Source organism: Sphaeramia orbicularis, chromosome 8 (assembly GCF_902148855.1).
Source record: "Sphaeramia orbicularis chromosome 8, fSphaOr1.1, whole genome shotgun sequence".
NCBI classification, from domain to species: Eukaryota; Metazoa; Chordata; class Actinopteri; order Kurtiformes; family Apogonidae; genus Sphaeramia; species Sphaeramia orbicularis.
This window is the reverse complement of record NC_043964.1, coordinates 34,693,366-34,718,494: the sequence shown is the minus strand read 5'-3', so window position 1 is coordinate 34,718,494 and position 25,129 is coordinate 34,693,366. Positions and strand designations below refer to the sequence as shown.

The 25,129-nt window shown below is 36.4% G+C and overlaps 1 protein-coding gene and 5 gene segments (V, D, J or C); all 6 read left to right on the top strand.

The window, feature by feature from the left end:
* LOC115424836 (uncharacterized) overlaps positions 1-25,129 on the top strand; it is a 353,136-nt gene that overhangs the window by 73,852 nt on the left and 254,155 nt on the right. The gene's annotated exons all lie outside the window — the stretch shown is intronic.
* LOC115423885 (Ig heavy chain V region 5A-like) lies at positions 1,258-1,744 on the top strand. The segment is given in 2 exon segments: positions 1,258-1,327; positions 1,425-1,744. Coding segments are annotated over 2 exon segments (345 nt in total).
* On the top strand, positions 4,581-5,111 carry LOC115423857 (Ig heavy chain V region G4-like). The segment is given in 2 exon segments: positions 4,581-4,700; positions 4,792-5,111. Coding segments are annotated over 2 exon segments (402 nt in total).
* On the top strand, positions 12,408-12,942 carry LOC115423860 (Ig heavy chain V region 5A-like). The segment is given in 2 exon segments: positions 12,408-12,488; positions 12,585-12,942. Coding segments are annotated over 2 exon segments (393 nt in total).
* The window catches only part of LOC115423875 (Ig heavy chain V region 914-like), a 243,074-nt gene continuing 236,406 nt past the window's right edge, over positions 18,462-25,129 (top strand). The window contains 2 exon segments of the V gene segment in view: positions 18,462-18,510; positions 18,589-18,901. Of these exon segments, the coding sequence occupies positions 18,462-18,510; positions 18,589-18,896 (357 nt within the window).
* Positions 21,715-22,216, top strand: LOC115423882 (Ig heavy chain V region 5A-like). The segment is given in 2 exon segments: positions 21,715-21,820; positions 21,912-22,216. Coding segments are annotated over 2 exon segments (348 nt in total).

Here is a 25,129-nt window from a genome sequence, read left to right as displayed (position 1 = left end):
TGTACAAATACACATTAGTCATCCACAACACACATATTTATAAAAAAAAAAACACATAGCAATTAGATAGATAGATAGATAGATAGATAGATAGATAGATAGATAGATAGATAGATAGATAGATAGATAGATAGACTAATATTGATTTTTATCTGATAATCCAATAAAAAAGCTAAAAAAACAAATATAAAGATAATTTGTCTGTTGAATTGAGGTCTCTGTTAAAGTGGGAGGAGTCAGTGCAAACTCTGAGTCATTTCAAGGCCATTTCAAGTATATTACTGTGACAGACAGACACAGGAAGACACAGTATCAGGAGTCATACAAAAAAGAAAAATCCCCTGTTGAGCAAAACCACTTGTAAACATCATCACATTTTAGGTTAAAAATGACAGATGAAGAAATCTTCATCTCACAATTCTATGAAGTTTGAAATACAAAGTAAAATTTCACAGTGAGTCTTGTTAAAAAACTCGCAGAACAAAGTCTATTTGAATAATTTTACTTTTTAATTAATTTGACTGTGTTTTTTGGTGTAGTTTTTTTTTTTTGTTTTAAATCTATTTTCATCTCAGGCTGATGGTGAAGTTTAATAACATGTAATTGCACATTTTTCATTATTAATAAAACACACAGTATGTCTATCCAAAGGTCTGACTATGTGACAGGATCCTTGACCTTGAGCTTCTTTACAGTCATCCATGGACAGATGAAGTTCAGCCCCTTGCACTTGTGCCCCATGGACTTTATTTCGGAAAAAAAAAAACATGTATTATAGTCAATGGAAAGACTAAAGTTATATTTTGTTTTAAATGATCATTTTTCAAGTCCAGGAGGTTGCAGTTAGAGGTAAAACTGTTGACGTATCAAACTGTGAAAAAACTAAATCCACAATCTGTTCACAGCCACTGAGGAGCTTCATCATGACCAGACCTGGAGGGAGTTTCATCTCTTCCAGTACATTTTCACCTAAAAAATATGACAAGGCAGTGGCTGTGTTGGACACATGCATCAGAAATGCCATCCATTGACTATTTAACACAAAACTAGATGATCTTTGCCACAAACCATGACTTTCCTAACTCATGAAATGATCTCTTAAACTGACAAACATCATATGTGTGAATGGCAGCACTAATCCAAATAGTTTCTTTCCATTTCACAAAGTTAGGTCCCATAGTTCACAGCGGAAGGGGCAGGACTTCAGCTCTCTATAAACACTGATATGATGCTGTCGGCTGCAGCAGAAGACGAAAAGCTCCCATCAGATCAGCTTTAATCTCAACCATGATCTGTGTAGCTCTGCTGCTGTTGGCTGCTGGATGCTGTGAGTCTCACTGAGGCACAGACACTGACACTATGATCACAGCTCACTGTTCACTGCTATTACACCCACTCAATGTTCAACATGTTTTCATCCACAGGTGTGAAGTGTGAAACGCTGACACAACCAGCCTCTGTGACTGTGCAGCCAGGTCAACGTCTGACCATCACCTGTCAGGTCTCTTATTCAGTGGGCAGCGACCACACAGCTTGGATCAGACAGCCTGCAGGACAAGGACTGGAGTGGATTGGAAGGAAATACACTGGAGATTCAGATTATAAAGATTCACTGAGGAACAAATTCAGCATTGACCTGGACACTTCAAATAACACAGTGACCCTGAATAGACAGAATATGCAGCCTGAAGACACCGCTGTGTATTACTGTGCGAGAGAGCCACAGTAACACATATCAGTAGACACCCTGAACAAAAACCCCTCAGTGTGTGAAAAAAAAGAAAATAATAACATGAATCCACCAGAGGAGGAGCCCTCAGATCATTAATAAATTATTAAATAAATAATTTTTATTTATTGTTGATAATTTTCTCTATATTTTTGGCTCATTTGTTTATTTTGTTCATATTTTTTGTTACAGACCAGGGGAGAGGGAGACCACAGGAACAGGACCAGTCCAGCTGCAGACCTGGTGTCACAGGTGTCAGGACCAGTCAGGACCTGACAATAGGGCTCGGGACCCACAACGGGTCCAGGTCATGTATTCATTTGGATTTCATATTTTTTAATACTGTCAAGCTCATGTACAAGGGGATTTCATCTACAACTTTCTTGTTCTTTTTCTTTTCAGCGCCTGCGTCCCGGACCCGGATAAAGTGGAAGAAGATGGATGGAGGATGAGGAAATGCAGTCGTGTCTAAATTTAAGTCAGTGTGTTGGACTTTGAAGATGCATTTTTCTTTGTCTGATCAGAAATGTCCACCACAGTTGTACATTTGTCTTTTGTGTCAGTGGGTGTCACAGTGTATAACCTGGGTCTTATTTTGACTGTGTTTCAGGAAAGACAACAGCGACACAGATCCTCTGTGAAGGAGGAAACCTTTCTGATGGAGCTGTTCATCCATAGGTGGTCGTTTTCCATCAGACCCAGTAGATCCAGGGGTAGGTATAAATCCACTTCCTGTCTCCTCAGGACCCACATTTACAAAAACATATCATGAAATCAACTCTTCTACATCCACACAGTGTTTAATGATGGTGTCTTGATGTTTCTAGATGTGGGTGTAGATGATATCAGAGGAGACATCAGCGGTGGACCCAGGGCAGACCAGGGGCCTCATGTACAAAGACCTGTGTGGATTTCATACTGAAACCTGGCGTACGCCCAAATCCAGAAAAGTCCGTATGCACAAAAAAATCCAGATGAACAAAACTGTGCGTACGCCCAAATCCAAGCACACTTCCTTTGTACATCCCAGTCAGCGTGGAATTGACAACATATGTTGGAGTACCAGACTCCTCCCTCTCCACACCCATATTTCAGTTGGAAGAGCTCTAAATCCCCATCCTACGTCAGGTGGATCAGGGACATTATGTTTCACCTAAAGTTGGAGAAGATCAAATTCACTCTGAGAGGAAATAAAGACAAATTTAACAAGGTTTGGATGCCTTTTCCGACTTATTTCAACAACATTACTGATGTGACAAACTGGGACTAATGGAGTATATTTCTGCATATTTAGGTGAAGACTAGTAACTTAAAGCAATGCTGTGTTTGTTTGTCTGTTTGTTTGTTTGTTTGTTTGTTTTCATTTACCTATTTATTTATTAATTTTTTCATTATTATCATTCTATTCAGATATTGTACCTTGTTCTGTTTCTTCTTTATCACAATATTTTGTCTTTTGTATTTTCTTTTCCTTTAGAGGATCTGGGATCATTGGGTAGGGGGAGGGCAAGAAGGGAATGAAAGGATTTATTGTGTACATTTACTGAATTTGTGATTTGTACATGTTTAACTATAAAATGCCAATAAACAGATTTAAATAAAAAAAAGAAATGCACGCTGTGTCTGGCTTTGATTGACAGGTCTGTACGACATTTCATTCATCTGCTGAGTAATCTGCTGTATTCTGTCTACTGTCAGACAATTATGATATTCAATATGATTATAATTCTTTAGTGTATTTAGGTACAACAAAAAATACCATAAATGCTTTCACAGTATTAAAAAACACATGAAAAATCCTGATTAAATGGCTTCTTCAGACAAAGTCAGTATTAAGTGGGACCTCTCTTCATCAAAGCAGACCAAACAATAACAAACATCCAACATGCATGACATGAAACCTGGTGTAAAACAACAGATGATTAGTGCAGTAAAACTCATATTGTCTGAACAAGAGTTAAAGACATGTTAAAACCAAGAACCTTTATTTAATGCTATTTACCTATTTCTGGGAATTGCATTTGTCTGGTCATTGTAACTTTGCCAAAACAACAAGATCTAATGGTAAGACCTTTTCACATCACTATAGACAGCATTTTCAGTTAAAATACATCTTTATATCAATACATATGTAAATGTTTGGACAAATATCCATTAATTAGTGAATAGAGGGATTTTGGACAGTAAGGATATTAATATTCATATTACAGAACTTTTTGTTGGGTGAAATGCTGCCAAAAATGTGGATGTTTTACATATTATGACTGCTTGGGTAATGGTGGGTGAATGTTTTGCATTTGACCTTTAGATCAGCTGATGCAAACTGTGACACTGCATTTGCAAACAAACAAAGCAGGGCATTTTGTGATTTGATTATGATTTCTATCAGTAAAATTTGTATATGTCAGCATGTGAACATAGCACAGTGTCCTCTTCAGCCAGTTTCACATTGGTCAAAATACAGCCTCTATTTTGATGAAGTTCACATGTTTCTAGGCATACAAATTTAATAACTCATTGTACTGTAAGGTCAAATAGACTGCTGGTAAAAAAAGAGCTCAAATGTTCTACATGCTGTATATTTTGGTAAATGAAGTGCTATGTTCATTTAGTCACATTAAAATACTCAAGTAACAGAGCAGAAATCAGCCCCAGGCTTTATTTTACCCTCAACTTTCTTAGGAGTAGACTAGGTTGATAAGAAATACTGAGTTAGAAAGAATCAAGTATCAGCCAGCGTTACAGCTGAATAGCCAATGTATAAACACATGTGACGACATTAAACTATACCTGTTTGCCATTCCATGAGCCACTCCCTCATCATGACACCCTGATGCAAATCTTCAGTCTGTACAGTGTACTTCTGTCCATCTGACTGGTCTGTACTCCATGTGGAGCGTCAGACGTCACATCTTCAGCTTCGGGATGATGAACACACTCACTCTGCTGCTGCTTTCCTTTTCTCTGTCCTGTGAGTTCCACTGACTCTTAGCTCTTCCACTGCTCAGTCAGTCAGAGCAGATACTTTTTCTTACAATTCCTCCCTTCTTTCTTCTCATCAGGTTGCACTGGTCAGAGGATGGAGTCCATTCCTTCCAGTTCAGTAGTGAAAAGGCCTGGGGAGACTCTCAGTCTGTCCTGCAGAGGATCCGGCTTCACATTTACTTGTTGTGGTATGAGCTGGATAAGACAACCTGAAGGGAAAGGACTGGAATGGATAGGGGTCGGACATATTCCTGCTAGTAGCAACAGATATGCCAGTAGTGTACAAGGACGAATAGAAGTCAGTAGAGATGACAGCAACAGCATGGTGCATCTGAGACTGTCCAACCTGAAGCCAGAGGACTCTGCAGTGTATTACTGTGCAAAACACACACAGTGACACAAACAGTCAGTAGAGCTGAACAAAAACTCCTCAGTGCCTGAACATGTGTTACATGAATCCACCAGAGGAGGAGCCCTTACACCACTAATGAGTTTAAAGTCAACTTCCACCTCCTTCTGGGAATTATAGCAACAGTAAAGTATGTCTTTATTTTTGTACAGAAAATTCAGAAGTGTTCAACTACTTTTTAAGAACATGCAAAAAAAAAGAAAAGAAAAGGTGTGACAAATGTGATAGTCAAAAATGCAAATAAAAAACTACGATTTATGATTAATCTTTAGGAATAAGAAACATATTGTACTTTTTATTGTAAGTGATCATTAATGATATCTCTGTTATTAATGTCCCACAGCAAGTATAAAATAAGATATTCATGGATGTTATGTATGATAGGTATAGCTTTAAAATGTTATTGAGCAATGAATCCACTAACAGTAATAAATGTTAAGTGAAATAAAACAAAACAATAAAATCTTCATGATCATATAAATAAAACATGTTTCAATAAAACAAATAATCTGGAGGAAGTCTCCCAAACCTCTTTCCCAACAGTGTGATTCATAGTGTGTTTCTGTTGTGGAGGAGGAGTTAATGCAAAACTGTGATCTCCACCATCTTTTCATATACGTACATGAAGAGTGAAGGACAGAGACTAAATAACTGACATACACACTGACTGGACAGAGACAACTGGCTTTTACAATGGTCCGAACAAAACAATTGTTTGGTTTTCTCATCCTGACTATCTTCCTGGCTGGTAAGGACCATGAAAGCTTCACTGGAAAAAATCCAAATGACAAAAATTTAGTTTTCCTATTTCTAAAGATTTGTTCAAATATCTGTAGGTGCTGATGGTCAAACACTGACTGAGTCTGAATCAGTGGTGAAAAGACCTGGAGAATCACACAGACTGACCTGCACATATTCAGGATTCAGTAGCACTCCCGATATCGCTTGGATCAGACAGGCACCTGGAAAAGGACTGGAGTGGATCGCTTACATCAGTAGTGGCAGTGGTAGCATTTACTATTCCCAGTCAGTCCAAGGCCGTTTCACCGTCTCCAGAGACAACAGCAGAGAGCAGGTGTATCTGCAGATGAACAGCCTGAAGAGTGAAGACTCTGCTGTTTATTATTGTGCACGAGAGACAAAGTGACTGAAGTTGGTGGAGCAGCTGTACAAAATCTTGTATTGTTCATCTTCGCTGCACTAACAACTATTGCACATCACATTATAAATCTATAAATTAATGGTAATGAATTAAAATAATATATTTATATATTTCAACACAGTACAGCACAGTTACACCTTAAATGATAAAACTGTACCCCTCAGTTAAAAGCACAATCATACATTTGTGCAATGGAAAAAAATAATAGAAGTGTATGATGTGATAAATTCTAAATAAAATTCCATACATTTTTCAGTCATGTCTGTGGCTTATAAAAGACCGTCAGTGCTGTCACCACCAGTAAAATAAAGAAAAACTGTACTCCTTACACAATTGGCAAGTTTGATTATCCCATAACGCACTGGGTGACAGTAATGCCACTCTTCACAAGTCTCCCCACAAAAAAATGCTCTTTATTATGGAGTTTTAATGAGGAAACTGAACAAGAGGAGTTTTTTTTTCATTGCTCTCCTTAACAAGAAAACAACTTTTATATTGTTTTGAGTTTAGTTTATTTCAAATATGCAGCAAAACAAAGTAATCTTACTGAGTCCTTAGAAATAAAACAGATAGCAAGAAATTATAGAAAAAAAACCCAACTTATACATACACATGAACGCAAAGTATGACTTCATTTGCACACTCAAAAAGGAGTGGGAGAGTATAACTTATTTAATCCCACCCCTTCTCCACACAACAGACTATCCTTTAGCTTCCTATCAGCATAATATATGAAAAATCAAGTCCCTTGGAATTTTGGTTTTACTTTGTCAGGGAGATAATATGATCAGTCATGTGTGTTGTTGGTTTGTTTGTTTATTAATGGTCGGCAGAATAACGTCAAATCCTTGATGAAATTTGCTGGAAAGGTAAGGCATGGGCCTAGACCAGACCAGATCCACTGAAATGGGTAAATCCTGGTGACATTTTCACAAATATTGGAACAATATTCCAGTTTTGACTGAATATGGAGTCCTGGCAAAGCTGTGAACTGTTTCAGAGTGTTGTTCTGTTTTTAGTTATTAGTCACCTTTACTGTAAATTATGAATAAGAATAATTTCAAAACATTTTTAGTTTTTGGACGATTATTTCACCAGACTCGGGATAAAACAAATCTATGCATATTTAGTGATTTAATTCTGCTTAAATAACATCACTATTACACGAGCCCAGAGCCGTTGCTTGACACTGTCGGGGTCCTCGGCAAGAAGGGATCATTGGGCCCTTAGGGGCCACTAAATCTTTGGAGATTTTATATAAGCAACCGCTTTATTTATTTAAGTTTGGTTAATAATGTGCAAATAAAGATATATAACAAAATATTATCTAGGAAATATAAAAAACTGACAATCAAAAATATATTAAAGACTTACAGTATGTGAACCCTAGACACAATTAAAGATATTCACTTAAAGAAATAGATAAAAAATAAGGAAAATAATAAAACACAAAGAAACAAGAATAACAGTGTTAAAATAGTTATAAATGCTTGTGGATTTTAGCTTGTAGAAATGCAATAATCAATAACCAATGTTATGCTAGGTTCTTCCATGAACAATAACCACAACTGCTTAGAGCATTATCTCGTTTGGTAAACTGGAAAAATAAAATACAGCATCTGTGCTCACTGAATAATCCAACCACAACTTCTTGATTTTTTTCTCCTTTTTCATGTTTATCATGTAATTGTGTTTCGTGAATCTCCTTGGGGGCATTTCTGACTTTTGAGGAAAATCAAAGTCTGTGATTTGAACAGGTCCTTTTTTTATATACATAAGTGGACACAGAGTGCTGTCATCAGTCAGGTTTGGCCACAGTGCAGGATCATCAGCAACAACAGGAAGACCTTCCTTTGTTGACAACTCAGGTGCAGGTGAGGTAGAGGTGGAGGGAAGAACTGTAGTGCTCTCAGTTGTTTGGGAAGTGCTGGCTGGGACATCCTCTTGGGTTTCCTCAAAGGACTACCCATGATCTACATTGAATAAGACCATAATGATCAGCCTAATAATTCATTCATTCATTTTCTGAATCCGCTTTATCCTCACTAGGGTCACGGGGGTTGCTTGGAGCCTATCCCAGCTACATAGGGGCGAAGGCGGGGTACACCCTGGACAAGTTGCCAGTTCATCACAGCGCTGACATATAGAGACAAACAATCACTCTCACATTCACACCTATGGGCAATTTAGATTAACCAGTTAACCTATTAGTACATGTCTTTGGATGGTGGGAGGAAGCCGGAATACCCGGAGAGAACCCATGCAGACACGGGGAGAACATGCAAACTCCACACAGAAAGGTCCCACTCCCCGTCGACTGGTGTTGAAATCGAACCCAGGACCTTCTTGCTGTGAGGCACGAGAGCTAACCACTGCACCACCGTGTCTCCCAATGAGCAGCCTAATAATTACAATTTTAAATAATCCAAATTAGACATTATATTAGACTAGATAAATACTTCATTTATCCCAAACAGAGAAATTGCTCTGTAGCAGCAGTGTTAAATATAGAAAGAAACATGGACTTAATTTGTTAAATCAAAATGAAAATGAAAATAAAATCTGACTGCAAAAAAAAAGTACAGTAAGAAACAGAAAAATATTAGAAGCGCACAACAAGAAGAAAAATACACCCAATAAAATAAAAATAATTAATGAATAACGCACATACCTTCATCTTTGGATGTTTTGGCATCTTTGTGAGAAGACACAGCCAGGTATTTAAGTAAAGCACCTAATGGAAAAAAAGGTAACACTCATAAATCACAACTATAGGGTAGTAGTTGACTATCAGGATTATTAATAAGTTTATTATTACAAAAAAAGTACTTAAACATTATATCACTGAATATATAGATGTAACTAACAGAACTAATAATGGCAGATTGCCCTGTAAGTTCCACTATCAAGACAGTTTTAACAATGAAAACATGACATAATGAGAGTAGAAACGTGTGTAAATGGGTCATTGCACTGAAAGTCACTAACTGTCCGATTTCATGCAACTGGAATTTCTGTTTTTGTTACACACATCTAGGGATGTTCTTAAGTTGTTCCTAAGATACTGTGCGTATTCTTTTATACAACTACATTTCCCTTTTTTGTAATTTTAATTGGACAAATATCGTGTATTTCACCGTTGCATAAGCCACTCCCTCATCAATAAATGTTGATCCAACAATTCCATGTGTATTTTCATACTTGTTCACATTTGTTAGACATATTTCATATACTGAACAGAAAAATAAATTGACATTCCACATAATTAACAAAATAGAATGGTATAGTGGTATTCATAAATTTTATCACTGAAAATAAAAAAGAAAATAAAATATCAAATCAAGATCAAAGCAACACATATTTAGTCATATAATTTTATTTAAATAACACACCACCATTACTTGAGCCACTCCCTCATCATGACACCCTGATGCAAATCTTCAGTCTGTACAGTGTACTTCTGTCCATCTGACTGGTCTGTACTCCATGTGGAGCGTCAGATGTCACATCTCCAGCTTCAGGATGATGAACACACTCACTCTGCTGCTGGTTTCCTTTTCTCTGTCCTGTGAGTTCCACTGACTCTTAGCTCTTCCACTGCTCAGTCAGTCAGAGCAGATACTTTTTCTTACAATTCCTCCCTTCTTTCTTCTCATCAGGTTGCACTGGTCAGAGGATGGAGTCCATTCCTTCCAGTTCAGTAGTGAAAAGGCCCGGGGGAGACTCTCAGTCTGTCCTGCAGAGGATCTGGTTTCACATTTAGCTGTTGTAGTATGAGCTGGATAAGACAACCTGAAGGGAAAGGACTGGAATGGATAGGTCGAGTTTATAGTGGTGGCAGTGGAACAGACTATGCCAACAGTGTACGAGGACGAATAGAAGTTACCAGGGATAACAGCAACAGCATGGTGTATCTGAGACTGTCCAACCTGAAGCCAGAGGACTCTGCAGTGTATTACTGTGCAAAACACACACAGTGTTTGGAGTAAACAGAGAGGCTTGACAAAAACTCCTTAAAACTGTTTCAACAAAGACCTCTAGGGGGCAGTAGATGACATAAAACTAAAGAGAAAAGGGCAGTTGCTATAAACACATCCAGACACACTGTCAAAGAAACAGCTGGTAACACTTGACATCATAGCTCAATGATAAATAAAGAGTGTAATAAATACATAAATAGTGTGGTAATAGTTTGGAAAACATAATAATGTATTGAAAACATTTTTATTCATATCTTCTTATTATTACTCCATTTTACAGTGTTATTAGGATAATGGGTTTTGACAGTTTTGTTCATTATTTTCAAAAACACATCCAATGTATAACAGTAAACACTTCATATTAATAATTAATTGATTTTGATTATTCAGGAAAAAAAAAATAGTACAGTTTATATGAGTGGATTTTTGTACTAGTTCATGTATGTTAAAAAGATAGTTCATATACTGAATACAAAATAAATTGACATTCAGTTCATTTACACTCAAATATATAGAATAGGGATATATTCAAGGATATATTAAAAAAATATATAATTGGAAACAAAACAAAACAAAAATAATAGTGATCAAAAACAGACTTTTCTCATGGTCTGATTTATGGAGTGTTTTTGAAGAGGAGGAGTTCATGTAAAACTCTGATCTTCTGTTTCTCCTCCTCTTTACTTTAAAATGAGTCACAGTGACTGATAAACACGTTGACTGGACTGAGACAACTGGCTTTTACAATGATCCAAACTAAATATTTGTCCGCTTTTCTGATCTTAACTCTTTTCCTGGCTGGTAAGGATGGTAAAATATTGACTGTAAAATGACATGATCATGTGATGAGTTTTCCTGTAACTAAAGACCTGTTAAATATGTGTAGGTGCTGATGGTCAAACACTGACTGAGTCTGAATCAGTGGTGAAAAGACCTGGAGAATCACACAGACTGACCTGCACATATTCAGGGTTCGATAGCAATTACTGGAACGCTTGGATCAAACAGGCACCTGGAAAAGGACTGGAGTGGGTCGCTACTATCAGTGGTGATGGTGGCAGCACTTACTACTCTCAGTCATTTCAAGGCCGTTTCACCATCTCCAGAGACAACAGCAGAAAGCAGGTGTATCTGCAGATGAACAGCCTGAAGACTGAAGACTCTGCTGTTTATTATTGTGCACGAGAGACACAGTGACACAGGAGGGAGAAACACTGTACAAAAACCTACGGTCAAAAAAAAAAAAAAAAAAAAAAAAAGAATCATAGAATTTCCATAACCTTTACCACCCTATAGTTTCTTTAAAAAAAACAAAAAAACAATTGGGGATGATGTTAACATGTGTGCCTCATGTGTTCAAATAAATGTTAATGACACTATTCCACATCACATGAGACACAACATGAAATCTAATATGGCACATCTTGGATCAGATAACCTGTAGGAAAAGGACAGCAATGAATTGGAATAAACTGTGTTGGATATTTCTCCTATTATAAACACCCAATGAAAAATAAATCCAGTATCAATTTAGACACTTATAGGAAATCGCAACTCTAAATGGGCAGAATATATATGTCTGCAGACAATGCTGTATCACTGGGCTCAAAGAGACATAGTGATACAAATCATCAGTAGACCTGAAGAAAAGTTTTCTTTTGAGTGGAAAACTATAACATGAATCCATCAGAGGAGGAGCCTGACATAATTAATAATTTATAACAAATCAAAAAACAGAACAACATCCACAAATACATTTTGGTTTTCTATTTAAAAAAAAAAAAATCAATATATTGTGAAAATGACTATTTTTTCAGTTTGCTTCTGCTTTTAAGGCTTTTTTAGTTGCTACTTTGTGTCAAATTTAAATAAAAGAGAATTTATTGAAAGGGTTTTTCACTGATATGTAAATGAAGTTCATTATGTGTTAACTTATAATGAAGCGAAGTGTGTTTGTGTCAGTCAGAGGAGACATTTTTTTTATATCCTACAGCGGCACGTTGTGCATTTTGTACATTTGTGATTCTTATCTTAAGAAAATAAGTGTCACAGTATGTTTGACTCATTTAAGTCAAGTTTCAGCATAAATATGCAAATCAGCCTCATTATAACTTATAATGAAGTGACGTATGTTTGTGTCAGTCAGAGGAGATCCCTTCAGTTCATCTTCATCATCAGTCATGTTCTCTGTAGCTCTGATACTGCTGTTGGCATCTGGATCCTGTGAGAAACTTTCAGTGGATTGACTTTACTAAACACATGGTAAACATGTATCAGTCAGATGAATGATGGAGATAATGTTGGTTTGTGTTTCCACAGGTGTGTACAGTATAGACCTGATCCAGCCAGACTCAGTGGTCCTGCAGCCTGGACACACTTTGACCATCAGCTGTCAGGTCTCTTATTCTCTCAGCAGCCGTCGTACAGGTTGGATCCGACAACCTGCAAACAAGGGACTGGAATACATCGTGAGCATGCATACTGGATACGCCACAGTCTATAAGGAGTCTTTAAAACACAAGTTCAATATAGTTGCAGATTCTTCACACCAAACAGTGACTCTAAATGGACAGAATATGCAGCCTGAAGACACTGCTGTGTATTACTGTGCAAGTGAGACACAGCAACACAAACCATCTGTAGACCTGAACAAAAACCCCTCAGAGTGAAAACCATGAATCCACCACAAGAGGAGCCCTCACACCATTAATGAATACAAGATCATTACGTACTTCACATGTTTCATAGCTGATTATTCAGAATAAATAAATACCTTCAGTTTGCAGATGATCATCTAACCTTTTATATATCTGCTACTTCATTATTTACATTTCATGTGTTCTTACCAATTAAAATATTCACCATTCACTGTTTAGAGAGTAAAAATGTACCCAAATTCTTGATACTTTGGTGTTTGCCTTTCATCTTAAGAAGTGACTTGTTAATTAATGATAAATACAAATTAAACCTTTTAAAAGTTCTGTTTATAATTCTTCCCTGACATCCTGCAATTCACTTAACATAATATGTGCTGTTAATTATTTGCTTTTTGTTTAATATTGTGAAACTTGATGCAAAATACATCATTACTCATAAAGTTGGAATAATTTAATTTTCAGATACATTCCACCTTTTATTTTCATTTATACACCCAGTAATCACCTCTGACCAGGTACAATAATCACATACTTAGTCACAGTTCCACTTTATCTATCAAGAATGAATCACATTGTCATAATCATTTCTTGAGAAGAAATAAACATATCATAAAAATAACTTAATGCATAACAGTGTATTAAAAAATTAAAGGTCTAGTATAAAAACATGGAATTTCAGGGTCAAAATAATTGACATCAAGCAAGAATTTAATAAAATCTTTCTTCATAAAAAATTCAAGTGATTATTAAACTGCTAATTATATAACAAAATTATTTCTGATGACCATGATGACAACATTAATCCCAGTTTTATCCACTCTTTGAGGAGGAGTCAATGCAAATGCAGATATCCTCTCTTTTAAAATGTGACTGCAGAGACCAAGACAGAGACACACAGTTTAACATGATGGACTATAGGACAGGACTGCTGCTGTTAACTATCTGCTGGGCAGGTGAAAATATATGCTGATTTTAAGTGTCTTCAAATACTTTCTGAATTTAGAGTAAATGACTGTTTCATTCTGGTTTAACAGGTGTTGATGGTCAGACTCTGACTGAATCTGAACCTGCAGTAAAAAGACCTGGAGAATCCCACAGACTGACCTGTACAACATCTGGATTCACATTCAGCAGCTACGAAATGAGCTGGATCAGACAGGCTCCTGGAAAAGGACTGGAGTGGATCGCTTATATCAGTAGTGGTGGTGGCACTACTTACTATTCCCAGTCAGTCCAAGGTCGTTTCACCATCTCCAGAGACAACGGCAGAAACCAGCTGTATCTGCAGATGAACAGTCTGAAAACTGAAGATTCTGCTGTTTATTATTGTGCACGACACCCACAGTGACTGGAGTTAGTGAAGCAGCTGTACAAAATCTTCATATTATTTGACAGATCCCAGTTTTTTGCTTTCAGCTGCACATAATGACACAGTGCAATCACAGTATGCATTTGAGATGTAATCTAAGTGCAATATAAACTATTTACTTCAGGTGAATGAACTACTGGTTACTGGTTGAAATAGTCACATCTCCTAATATGAGTCACATCTGTATAGTTTTTATTATTTACAGTATAAAAGAAAAAACATAAATTAACATATTATGTATCTGGACTTTATTTTTTATTACTGTATTCTCATTTTTTTTACTGTTATTTAAAAAGGTAAATTAGTTGAGAACTGATTCTCATTTACAATAACGACCTGGCCAAGAGGCAGCACACAAACAGAATGAGTAGCAGCACAGGTTGCATGTACAAACGACAGAACAGATTAAATATACAACAACCAAACAAACAGGATGGACAGCAGAACCAATCACAATGACATATAACAAATAGAAAAGCTAAAAACAGGTGCAGTGGTCCAAAAGTGTATCTCTCACTGATCTTTTTAAATAGTGTGGGCGGTATGAAGGAGGTGAGTTTTAAGGATCGTTGCAAAGAATTCCAGTCATAAGCGGCAGAAAAATGGAACACAGGAAAAATTACTGAGCATTTTTTTTAGAGTTAAAACTATTTTCCTCAAAAAGAATAAATTTAGCTCTATATTGAGTAAATCTGGCTCTATATGTAGTTTGGAGAGCTCTACCCAAAGAGTAACTTTTATTCTTTTTAGAGAGGGACCACCTGTTATCTGAGTAGAGTAAAATTTCCTTGAGTTTGAGTAAATTTTACTCAGGTAAATTTCCTGTGAATGGTTGACCGAGATTGGTACGGGCTTTTTCAGCTTGATATGAAGTGCGTCTTTGTTTTATTACCTCTGTCTGTCTTCATGCAAATTGAATTTCCTCACAGTCCACTATAAAAAGGTGATATGATGCTGTCGGCTGCAGCAGAAGAAGAGAAGCTCCCATGAGATCAGCTTTAATCTCAACCATGATCTGTGTAGCTCTGCTGCTGTTGGCTGCTGGATGCTGTGAGTCTCACTGAGGCACAGACACTGACACTATGATCACAGCTCACTGTTCACTGCTATTACACCCACTCAATGTTCAACATGTTTTCATCCACAGGTGTGAAGTGTGAAACGCTGACACAACCAGCCTCTGTGACTGTGCAGCCAGGTCAACGTCTGACCATCACCTGTCAGGTCTCTTACTCCCTAGGCTACTACACAGCTTGGATCAGACAGCCTGCAGGACAAGGACTGGAGTGGATTGGAATGAAACACACTGTAGCTTCATACCATAAAGATTCACTGAAGAACAAATTCAGCATTGACCTGGACACTTCAAATAAAATAGTGACTCTGAATGGACAGAATATGCAGCCTGAAGACACCGCTGTGTATTACTGTGCAAGAGAGCCACAGTAACACATATCAGTAGACACCCTGAACAAAAACCCCTCAGTGTGTGGAAAAAAAGAAAATAACATGAATCCACCAGAGGAGGAGCCCTCACACCACTAATGACTGTAATGAAATCAGTCTTTTAGTTTATCCCATTTCTACTCAAACAGTAACTGAAGCCTATGCAATAATGACCCAGAAAATCCACTGGTGATGACAAATTGTAAACCTTTGCATCTCTGAACACATTATTTACATTTTTAATCTGAGCTTTTCCATGTGTATTACTCCAAAGGTTTAGCAGACTGCATAATAACACACCTACCTCCTCAGGTCTGTCCTTGACTTGGCTGGATGTGGAAACAAAGGACCAACAACCATCAGAGGAATTCTGTGATCATTGACTTTAGTTTTCTTCCATGGTCTTCCAGGCCTTTTGGTGTTACTGAGCTCACCTGTGGATTCTTTCCTTTTAACAATGTACCAACCTGTTGATTTTTCCCACTCTTAATGCTTTCACTATCTAATAGATTTAGTTGTGATGTCATCCTTCACTTGCACTGACAGCTTTTTGGAGCCCATATAGAGATTTCCACTGACTAAATGTAAATTCAACATGTGGAATCAACTCCAGAGCTTTTATCTGTTTCATTTTGTCATATAATAACCAGGGAACAGGACACATCTGGACATGAAGCTGCTGTTCAGTCAGTTGTCCAAGTACTTTTGAGTCAATGAAAGTTTGATGGACTGTGTTTAAAATGGATGTAATTTCTAAACCATTAGTGCTATGTTTTTGTAAAACCCCTTGCGTTAAAGCTGAAAGTTAATATTTCAATCACATCTTGATCATGTCAAGTTCTCCGTGTTTTTTATCTTTTTTAATAACAAAAAATATTTGCTTTCACAGTTTTTTCTTCTTTTTTTAAAAAACTGTACAACTGTGGTACCTTTGAAGTTGTTACCACTACACTATTTTTCATGTGTTTGCTCCTTTATTTGATTTTATTTTTCCCTGCCAAGATGTTTGAAAATGATGTTTCCCTCAATGGGATTGCTGATGGTTTAAATAAATAAATAAATTGATTTTTTAAATTTTTTTTATTTAATTTTGTTTATTTTACTATATGGTCATGTATCTCATCTTGAATACAAAATTGTTTCATTCTGTCTAGTCATATCACCGCAAAAGTATTTCATATTAACATTGAACACATAGTTGGTCCCTCCTGTATCTATACTGTATCTTTGTCTTTGGTTTGACTTATTAGATCTGTGTTTTGGTCCTTGAGTCCAGTTTAGGGTCTCTCATATCTGTGAGGAGGAGTCAATGCAAAACTCAGATATCCTCCTCCTCTAAATATCTGAGTGCAGAGAGGACAGACAGCAGAGGACACACAGTTTAACATGATGGACTATAGGACAGGACTGATACTGTTAACTATCTGCTGGGCAGGTGAAGTGCTTCACCTTTTCTCAGATCAGTTTATTTCAGTTATAAATGCACAGAAAGTCTTATGAGTTTATTTTTGTCTTGACAGGTGTTGATGGTCAAACTCTGACTGAATCTGAACCTGCAGTAAAAAGACCTGGACAATCCCACAGACTGACCTGTACAACATCTGGATTCACACTCAGCAGCTACTATATGGCCTGGATCAGACAGGCTCCTGGGAAAGGACTGGAGTGGATCGCATATATAGGCACATTAGGATATCCGATCTACTACTCCTCATCAGTCCAGGGTAGATTCACCATCTCCAGAGACGACTCCAGCAGTAAACTTTATCTGCAGATGAACAGTCTGAAGCCAGAGGACACAGCAGTGTATTACTGTGCTCGACGACACACAATGACAGACAATAACAGGGAAGTCATACTAAAACTACTTCCTTATTCCAATCCAGCTCTGGAACTTTTATTTACAATACTGATCATAATGATCACTGGTTATTGTTGTCAGTGAATCTTATCTATAGAATTAACTGAATATTTAAAGTTATAAAACAAAGAGTTTTGTGGTTTTCTTGAAATTTTTGTCTTGCAAAAAATCAGCTAAATCTTAAAAAAACAAACAAAAAAACAAAACAAAAAAAACATTTCAGTCAATGTAGTTAAATGTGTTTTTTACATTTATCATGTAAAAAAAATAATTTATGATTTCTTGTCCCTTGGACTACAAGCAACATTTATTTTCCTCATTAAGTGATAAGAAATAATGCTTCTATCACTGAATTTTCATTTCACTTATTTCACTCATTTCTTTCCTACATTCATTTCTTTCTTTTCTTTAAACATTTATATATTAATTATGTCACATACTTAGAAAAATGTATCAGCAACACACTTTATTCAAATAAAATAACTGTTACATCAGGTTGTTTCTGTCATTTTTTTCTTTTTGTTTTCAGATTCTTTCACATCCTGGAATTTATGTTTCAAAATATGTGTGGTTGATTTTACAGCTTTGTGCTGATTCTATGTTTTGGGGAATATCTTGTGAATTAGCGCTACAGTTCAGGGACAAATGAATAAAAAAATAAATGAAAAAAAAGAAAACAAAACAAAACACATTTTATGAAAAAAAACAAAACAAACAAACAAACAAACAAACAAAAAACATGTTTGGTCCAGTTTAAACAGAAATGTAGTTTAGCTTCTGTTTTGTTTTTGAGGAGGAGTCAATGCAAAATATTTACTGTCACCCTTTAAATGTGTAACTGCAGAAACGACAAACAGTTCAACATGATGGCCTATAGGACAGGACTGCTGCTGTTAACCGTCCTCTGGGCAGGTGAAGATATACACTGATGTTAAGTTTTCAAATCCTTTCTGACTTTGAGTAGATGACTGTTTCATTGTGGTTTAACAGGTGTTGATGGTCAGACTCTGACTGAATCTGAACCTGCAGTAAAAAGACCTGGACAATCCCACAGACTGACCTGTACAACATCTGGGTTCACACTCAGCAGCTACTGGATTCACTGGATCAGACAGGCTCCTGGAAAAGGACTGGAGTGGATCGCTGCTGAAACCACTGGCACTAACTACTATTCCCAGTCAGTCCAGGGTCGCTTCACCACCTCCAGAGACAACAGCAGAAACCAGGTGTATCTGCAGATGAACAGTCTGAAAACAGAAGATTCTGCTGTTTATTATTGTGCACGAGACCCACAGTGACTGGAGTTGGTGAAGCAGCTGTACAAAATCTATATACTGAACACGATCACTGACACAAAAAATAAAAACAGTTCAAATAAAGTTTTATCACATAACTAGAATATTACAAAGTCTTCTTAAGCAACATATTTTTAAGAAAATAAATGACATGTAGAAAAGTGAATGAACATGTTAAAGTTAACCCTTAAAGACATAGAACTATTTTTTTTGACAACTTCCAAGTGAAATTTTCCTCTACGTGTAATAATAGAATAGAATAGAATAGAATAACCTTTATTGTCATTGCACAAAAGTTACATCGAAATTGCTGTGGGGCTACTCTGCACCACAGGATAATAATAAAAAAGATACAAGACAATAATAGTATATATATATATATATATATATATATATATATATATATATATATATATACATATATATATATATATATATATATATATATATATATATATATATATATATATATATATATATGTATATTATAATATTATTATATTATTGTATTATTATATTATTCCTGCATTTGCATTTTCAGTGTAAATCAGGTATTTTTTAATTCCTCACAAGTTTCGATTCCTCAACAGCTATTTGTCTTTTTCCTATTTTCTATTTACAATAAAGTTGGAATAAAATATTTTAACGTGTTCTTTTGACATGATTGTGACAATGTGATTTATTCTTGATAGATCAAGTGTAACTGGGACTCAGTATGTGATCATTATACCTGGTCAAAGGTGATACTGATGTGTATAAATAGGAATAAAAAGAGGCATATGTCTGAAAACAAAATTATTCCAACTTTATGGGAAACAGTGTACATCTCAGGCCTTAAACATCATTATTTTATTTACTTGAACCCTGCTGTCACTGTCTGTTTACAGAGAACAAACAGTGGAAAAGCAAATAAATTCAAATATACATATAAAATTGTGAATATTTTGAATTTAAGTAAATTAACCATTGAACACATTGCAATCATGGTTTACATATATGTTAGAAAACTTGAGAAAATTAAATATTACCACTGATTTGAAGACAAAATATAACCTATTAGCATAATTTTACTTGCAATCATAAGAACATTTCCAAAATTGTTATTAGTGATATTTCAATCAATTATAAATGGGGGGGGGGCTTAATATCAAATACCACATTAGCCCTGATTTTCTAATGCAACAAGATGTTCTAAGCACTCCTGTGTAATTTTTTTGAAATTTTCGTCCAAACCCCCCTGCCCACCACCACCCCCACCCCGAAAATTACTTTTTTAACTCTGAAAATTGCAACTTTCACAGCTTCTCCACTCTTTTTTCCAGTGCAATGTATAAATATGTTCATGATGGGCCATTTAATGATCTTGTAAGTGCCACATTGTACCATGAGAGTACTTTGTACTAAGAAAAGTCTAATGCCAAGGTCATGTTGTAGGTTAAAGGTCACCAAAATGCCTAGTTTTTTCAAAAACTCCTAACATTCTGAGATTTTATCAGATATGTCCTCAGTTCACTTCCCTCTGGTTTCCTGGTGGGATCCCCCAAGGCCTTTGGCCCTTTAAAGACACATTAGAAACAAAATATTGCAACATGTACATTCCATTTGAATTTGCTGCCATTAGTGTGGCGGGAAAACACTAGCACACATTTAGGAAGGAATCACCAACACTTCATTCATTCATTTTCTGAACCTGCTTTATCCTCACTAGGTCACTTGGAGCCTATCCCAGCTACTTCCAGGCAAAGGCAGGGTTCACCTTGGACATGTGACCAGTTCATCGCAGGGCTGAACATAAAGAGACAAACAATCACATCACATTTATGGGCAATTTAGATTAACCTATCAGTGCAAGTCTTTGGATGGTGGGAGGAGCCAGAGTACCCAGAGAGAACCCATGAAGACACTGGGAGAACATGCAAACTCCACACAGGAAGGTCCCACCCCCATCGACTGGTGTTGGAATCAAACCCAGGACCTTCTTGCTGTGAGGCACGAGTGCTAACCACTGCACCACTGTGTCATCCGCAACGGGAAATATACATGTAAATGTCAAAGTCCTGTGAAACTACCATTTGTTATTTTTGACATGTCTATATGGAGAATACATGGAATAAATAGTTCTGTATAATATGTCTTATTGAATGGAAGTTGTTTGTGGTCAGTAGATGTGTTATGAGGAGAGAACCTGAGCCCAACATTTTGAAGAACCTACATTAACAGCTTCATTCCATGAAAGACGCATTTTTAACTATTTGGGTGACCTTTGACCTATAATTTGACCTTGACACTACATCTTTTGTAGTGCAAAGCACTCTGAAGACATGACATGTCTCACAAAAAAAACATTTAAGGGCCCAGCATGAGCATATTGTTACATTGTACTTTATCAAAAGTGAAGAAGGTTTGAAAGTTGCCAAAAAAAAAACAAACACGTTTTCAAAGTTGAAAAAGTAATTCTCTGGGTGGTGGTGGGGGTTTGGATGAAAATTTCAAAAAAATTACACAGGAGTGCTTAGAACATCTTGTTGCATCAGAAAATCAGGGCTAAAGTTGAATCTGATAATGTTCCTGAAATAAGCCCCCCCCCCCCCATTATAAATAATTATTCGTAAAAATAGAGAAGCGCTCTTTAAAAGTTACCGGTAATTTGATCTTAACAATGAACTGCTTGGAAAATTCAGATGAATCCACATATTTAGTCTTTTTTGCAGATATTACAGCAGTTGTCAGACACTTGTGATGCTGGAGTAACATCAGCGTCATTGTGTCACATGTTGGATTGAATGCAAACTCTGAAGTCCTTCTTGCTGTGCAGCTGCAGTATATAATCTACACATCAGACTGGCAGTGGAAATCACACAACACATCAACGTCAACATTAAACATGTTCTCTTTGGCTCTGCTGCTGCTGTTGGCAGCTGGACCTGGTAAGTCTATTGCAGTAACAGCTTTAATATTATTACATAGTATGGTCACTTGTCACAAACTTTTCTCTTTATTTTCATTATTTTTTAACAGGTGTGAAGTGTGAAACACTGACACAACCAGCCTCTGTGATTCTGCAGCCAGGTCAACGTCTGACCATCACCTGTCAGGTCTCTTATTCTGTGGGCAGCTACTACACAGCTTGGATCAGACAGCCCGCAGGAAAAAAACTGGAGTGGATTGGAAGCAAATATACTAGTGGGACACTCCACAAAGATTCACTAAAGAATAAATTCAGCATTGACGTACATGCTTCAAACAATAGAGTGACTCTGAATGGACAGAATATGCAGCCTGAAGACACTGCTGTGTATTACTGTGCAAGACACTCACAGTAACACAAAGCACCTGTAGACCTGAACAAAAACCCCACAGTGGGTGAAAACTGTAACATGAATCCACCAGAGGAGGAGTTCTGAGACCATGAATGATTTACAGAATGAGAAAAACACAATACTGAACTAAATTAGATGATAGAAAACTGTTTCTTGAGTCTTCAAGTTTCATCAAGAAAATATAAAATTAATTTAAAAATATGTAAGAGTAAAATAAATTAAACCAAAGGTGTATCTGCAGATGAACAGTCTGAAGACTGAAGACTCTGCTGTTTATTATTGTGACACATGGGAACAAAACACCGCACAGAAACTCACCATGTAAAATCATCCCCGTTCCTGTCTTCTTGACATTCAAATTATGAAGTAATTCATGTTAGAAGTTTAGAGTTAAAGGAAAATGCCATGTAAAGTAACACTATCACATGTTCAAGTAAATGCTCATGACTCAATTCTACCTCAGATGAGACATATCAAGAGACCCAGTAGTCCAACCTTCTTCTATATGTCGTCATTTTCCCTCATGCATATTAAACTTCCTCATAGTCTGATATAAACAGCTGACATGATGCCTTCAGCTGCAGCAAAACAAGAGAATCTCCCATTGGATTAACTCTGAGCTCAACCATGATCTGTTGGATGAGGCTATAACATGAATCCACCAGAGGAGGAGCCCTCAGACCACTAATGATCTCCAGAGAAGATTCAAATGAAAGCACTATCAGCACATATATATAAAAACTTATATCAGTTATAAAAGTAAATAATGTTAAAGTGACTGAAATGATAATACATGACTTTCAGTGGCTGGAAGAGTCATGATTTTCTTTTGAAGAGTTTGAAAAGGTATAAAGACAACATGGATTTAAGAAAAAAAAAAGTATCAAAATCTTTCATATTTTTTGCCATGTAACATCAACAGTGTTCAGTGATTCAGATCAGCTCGAAAGGATTTAATTTCATTTTTAATCTGCATGAATATATTTTTGATTGACTCCTGTCACCTAAAACCAGTAATTCAGTATCAGAATGTTTTCACCATCTGCCATTTGGTTTTCAGATTTTCAGTGCCAACCAATAGATCTTCTATCGAAGGCTATAAAGAAGGACTTCAGTGTGTTTAAATAACCTCAAAATGGACATCACCTCCTTCTTTGAACTAAATTCTTGCTAAATCATACATGTTTCCTAATGATGGCGACATAATCTTTTTTTTTTTTTTGGACACTTTCTGATCTTGGTACGACCCTATTACGTGTTATTATTTTATGTTGTTACATAAAATTTTTTATATCCTACAGCGGCACATTGTGCATTTTGTACATTTGTGATTCTTATCTTAAGAAAATAAGTGTCACAGTATGTTTGACTCATTTAAGTCAAGTCTCAACATAAATATGCAAATCAGCCTCATCATAACTTATAATGAAGTGACGTGTGCTTGTGTCAGTCAGAGGAGATCCCTTCAGTTCATCTTCATCATCAGTCATGTTCTCTGTAGCTCTGATACTGCTGTTGGCATCTGGATCCTGTGAGAAACTTTGACTTTACTAAACACATGGTAAACATGTATCAGTCAGATGAATGGTGGCGATAATGTTGGTTTGTGTTTCCACAGGTGTGTACAGTATAGACCTGATCCAGCCAGACTCAGTGGTCCTGCAGCCTGGACACACTTTGACCATCAGCTGTCAGGTCTCTGGTTATTCTCTGACTGACAACAGCTATGCAACAGGTTGGATCAGACAGCGTGAAGGAAAACCAATGGACTGGATTTTACATCGGTGGGGAGGAGGGAATTTCTATCAAAATGCTGCTCTGAAGAACAAATTCAGTTACAACACTTACACTTCAACTCAAACAGTGAGATTAACAGGCCTGAATATGCAGCCAGAGGACACAGCTGTTTATTACTGTGTTCGTGCTCGCACAGTGAATCAAACCACCAACAGACCTGTACAAATACACATTAGTCATCCACAACACACATATTTATAAAAAAAACACACACAGTGATTAGATAGATAGATAGATAGATAGATAGATAGATAGATAGATAGATAGATAGATAGATAGATAGATAGATAGATAGATAGATAGATAGATAGACTAATATTGATTTTTATCTGATAATCCAATAAATAAAGCTAAAAAAAACAAATATAAAGATAATTTGTCTGTTGAATTGAGGTCTCTGTTAAAGTGGGAGGAGTCAGTGCAAACTGAGTCATTTCAAGGCCATTTCATCGTCTCCAGAGACAACAGCAGGAAGCAGGTGTATCTGCAGATGAACAGTCTGAAGACTGAGGACACAGCAGTATATTACTGTGACAGACAGACACAGGAAGACACAGTATCAGGAAAGTCATAAAAAAAAGAAAAATCCCATTTAGCAAAACCACTAGTGAACAACCTCACATTTTGTTAAAAATGATGAAGAAATCTTCATCTCACAATTCCATGAAGTTTGAAATAAAAGTAAAATTTCACAGTGAGTCTTGTTAAAACATTCACAGAACAAAGTCTATCTGAATTATTTTACTTTTTAATTAATTTGACTGTTCTTTTTGATGTACTTTTTCTATCTATATTCATCTCAGGCTGATGGTGAAGTTTAATAACATGTAATTGCACATTTTTCATTAGTAATAAAATACACAGTGTGTTCATCCAAAGGTCTGACTATGTGACAGGATCCTTGACCTTGAGCTTCTTTACAGTCATCCATGGATGGATGAAGTTCAGCCCCTTGCACTTGTGCCCCATGGACTTTATTTAGGAAAAAAAAAAAAACTATGTATTACAGTCAATGCAAGGAGTAAAGTTATTTTTTGGTTCAGAAGATCATTTTTCAAGTCCAGAAAGTTGTAGTTAGAGGTAAAACTAGTTTCTTTCCATTTCACAAAGTTAGGTCCC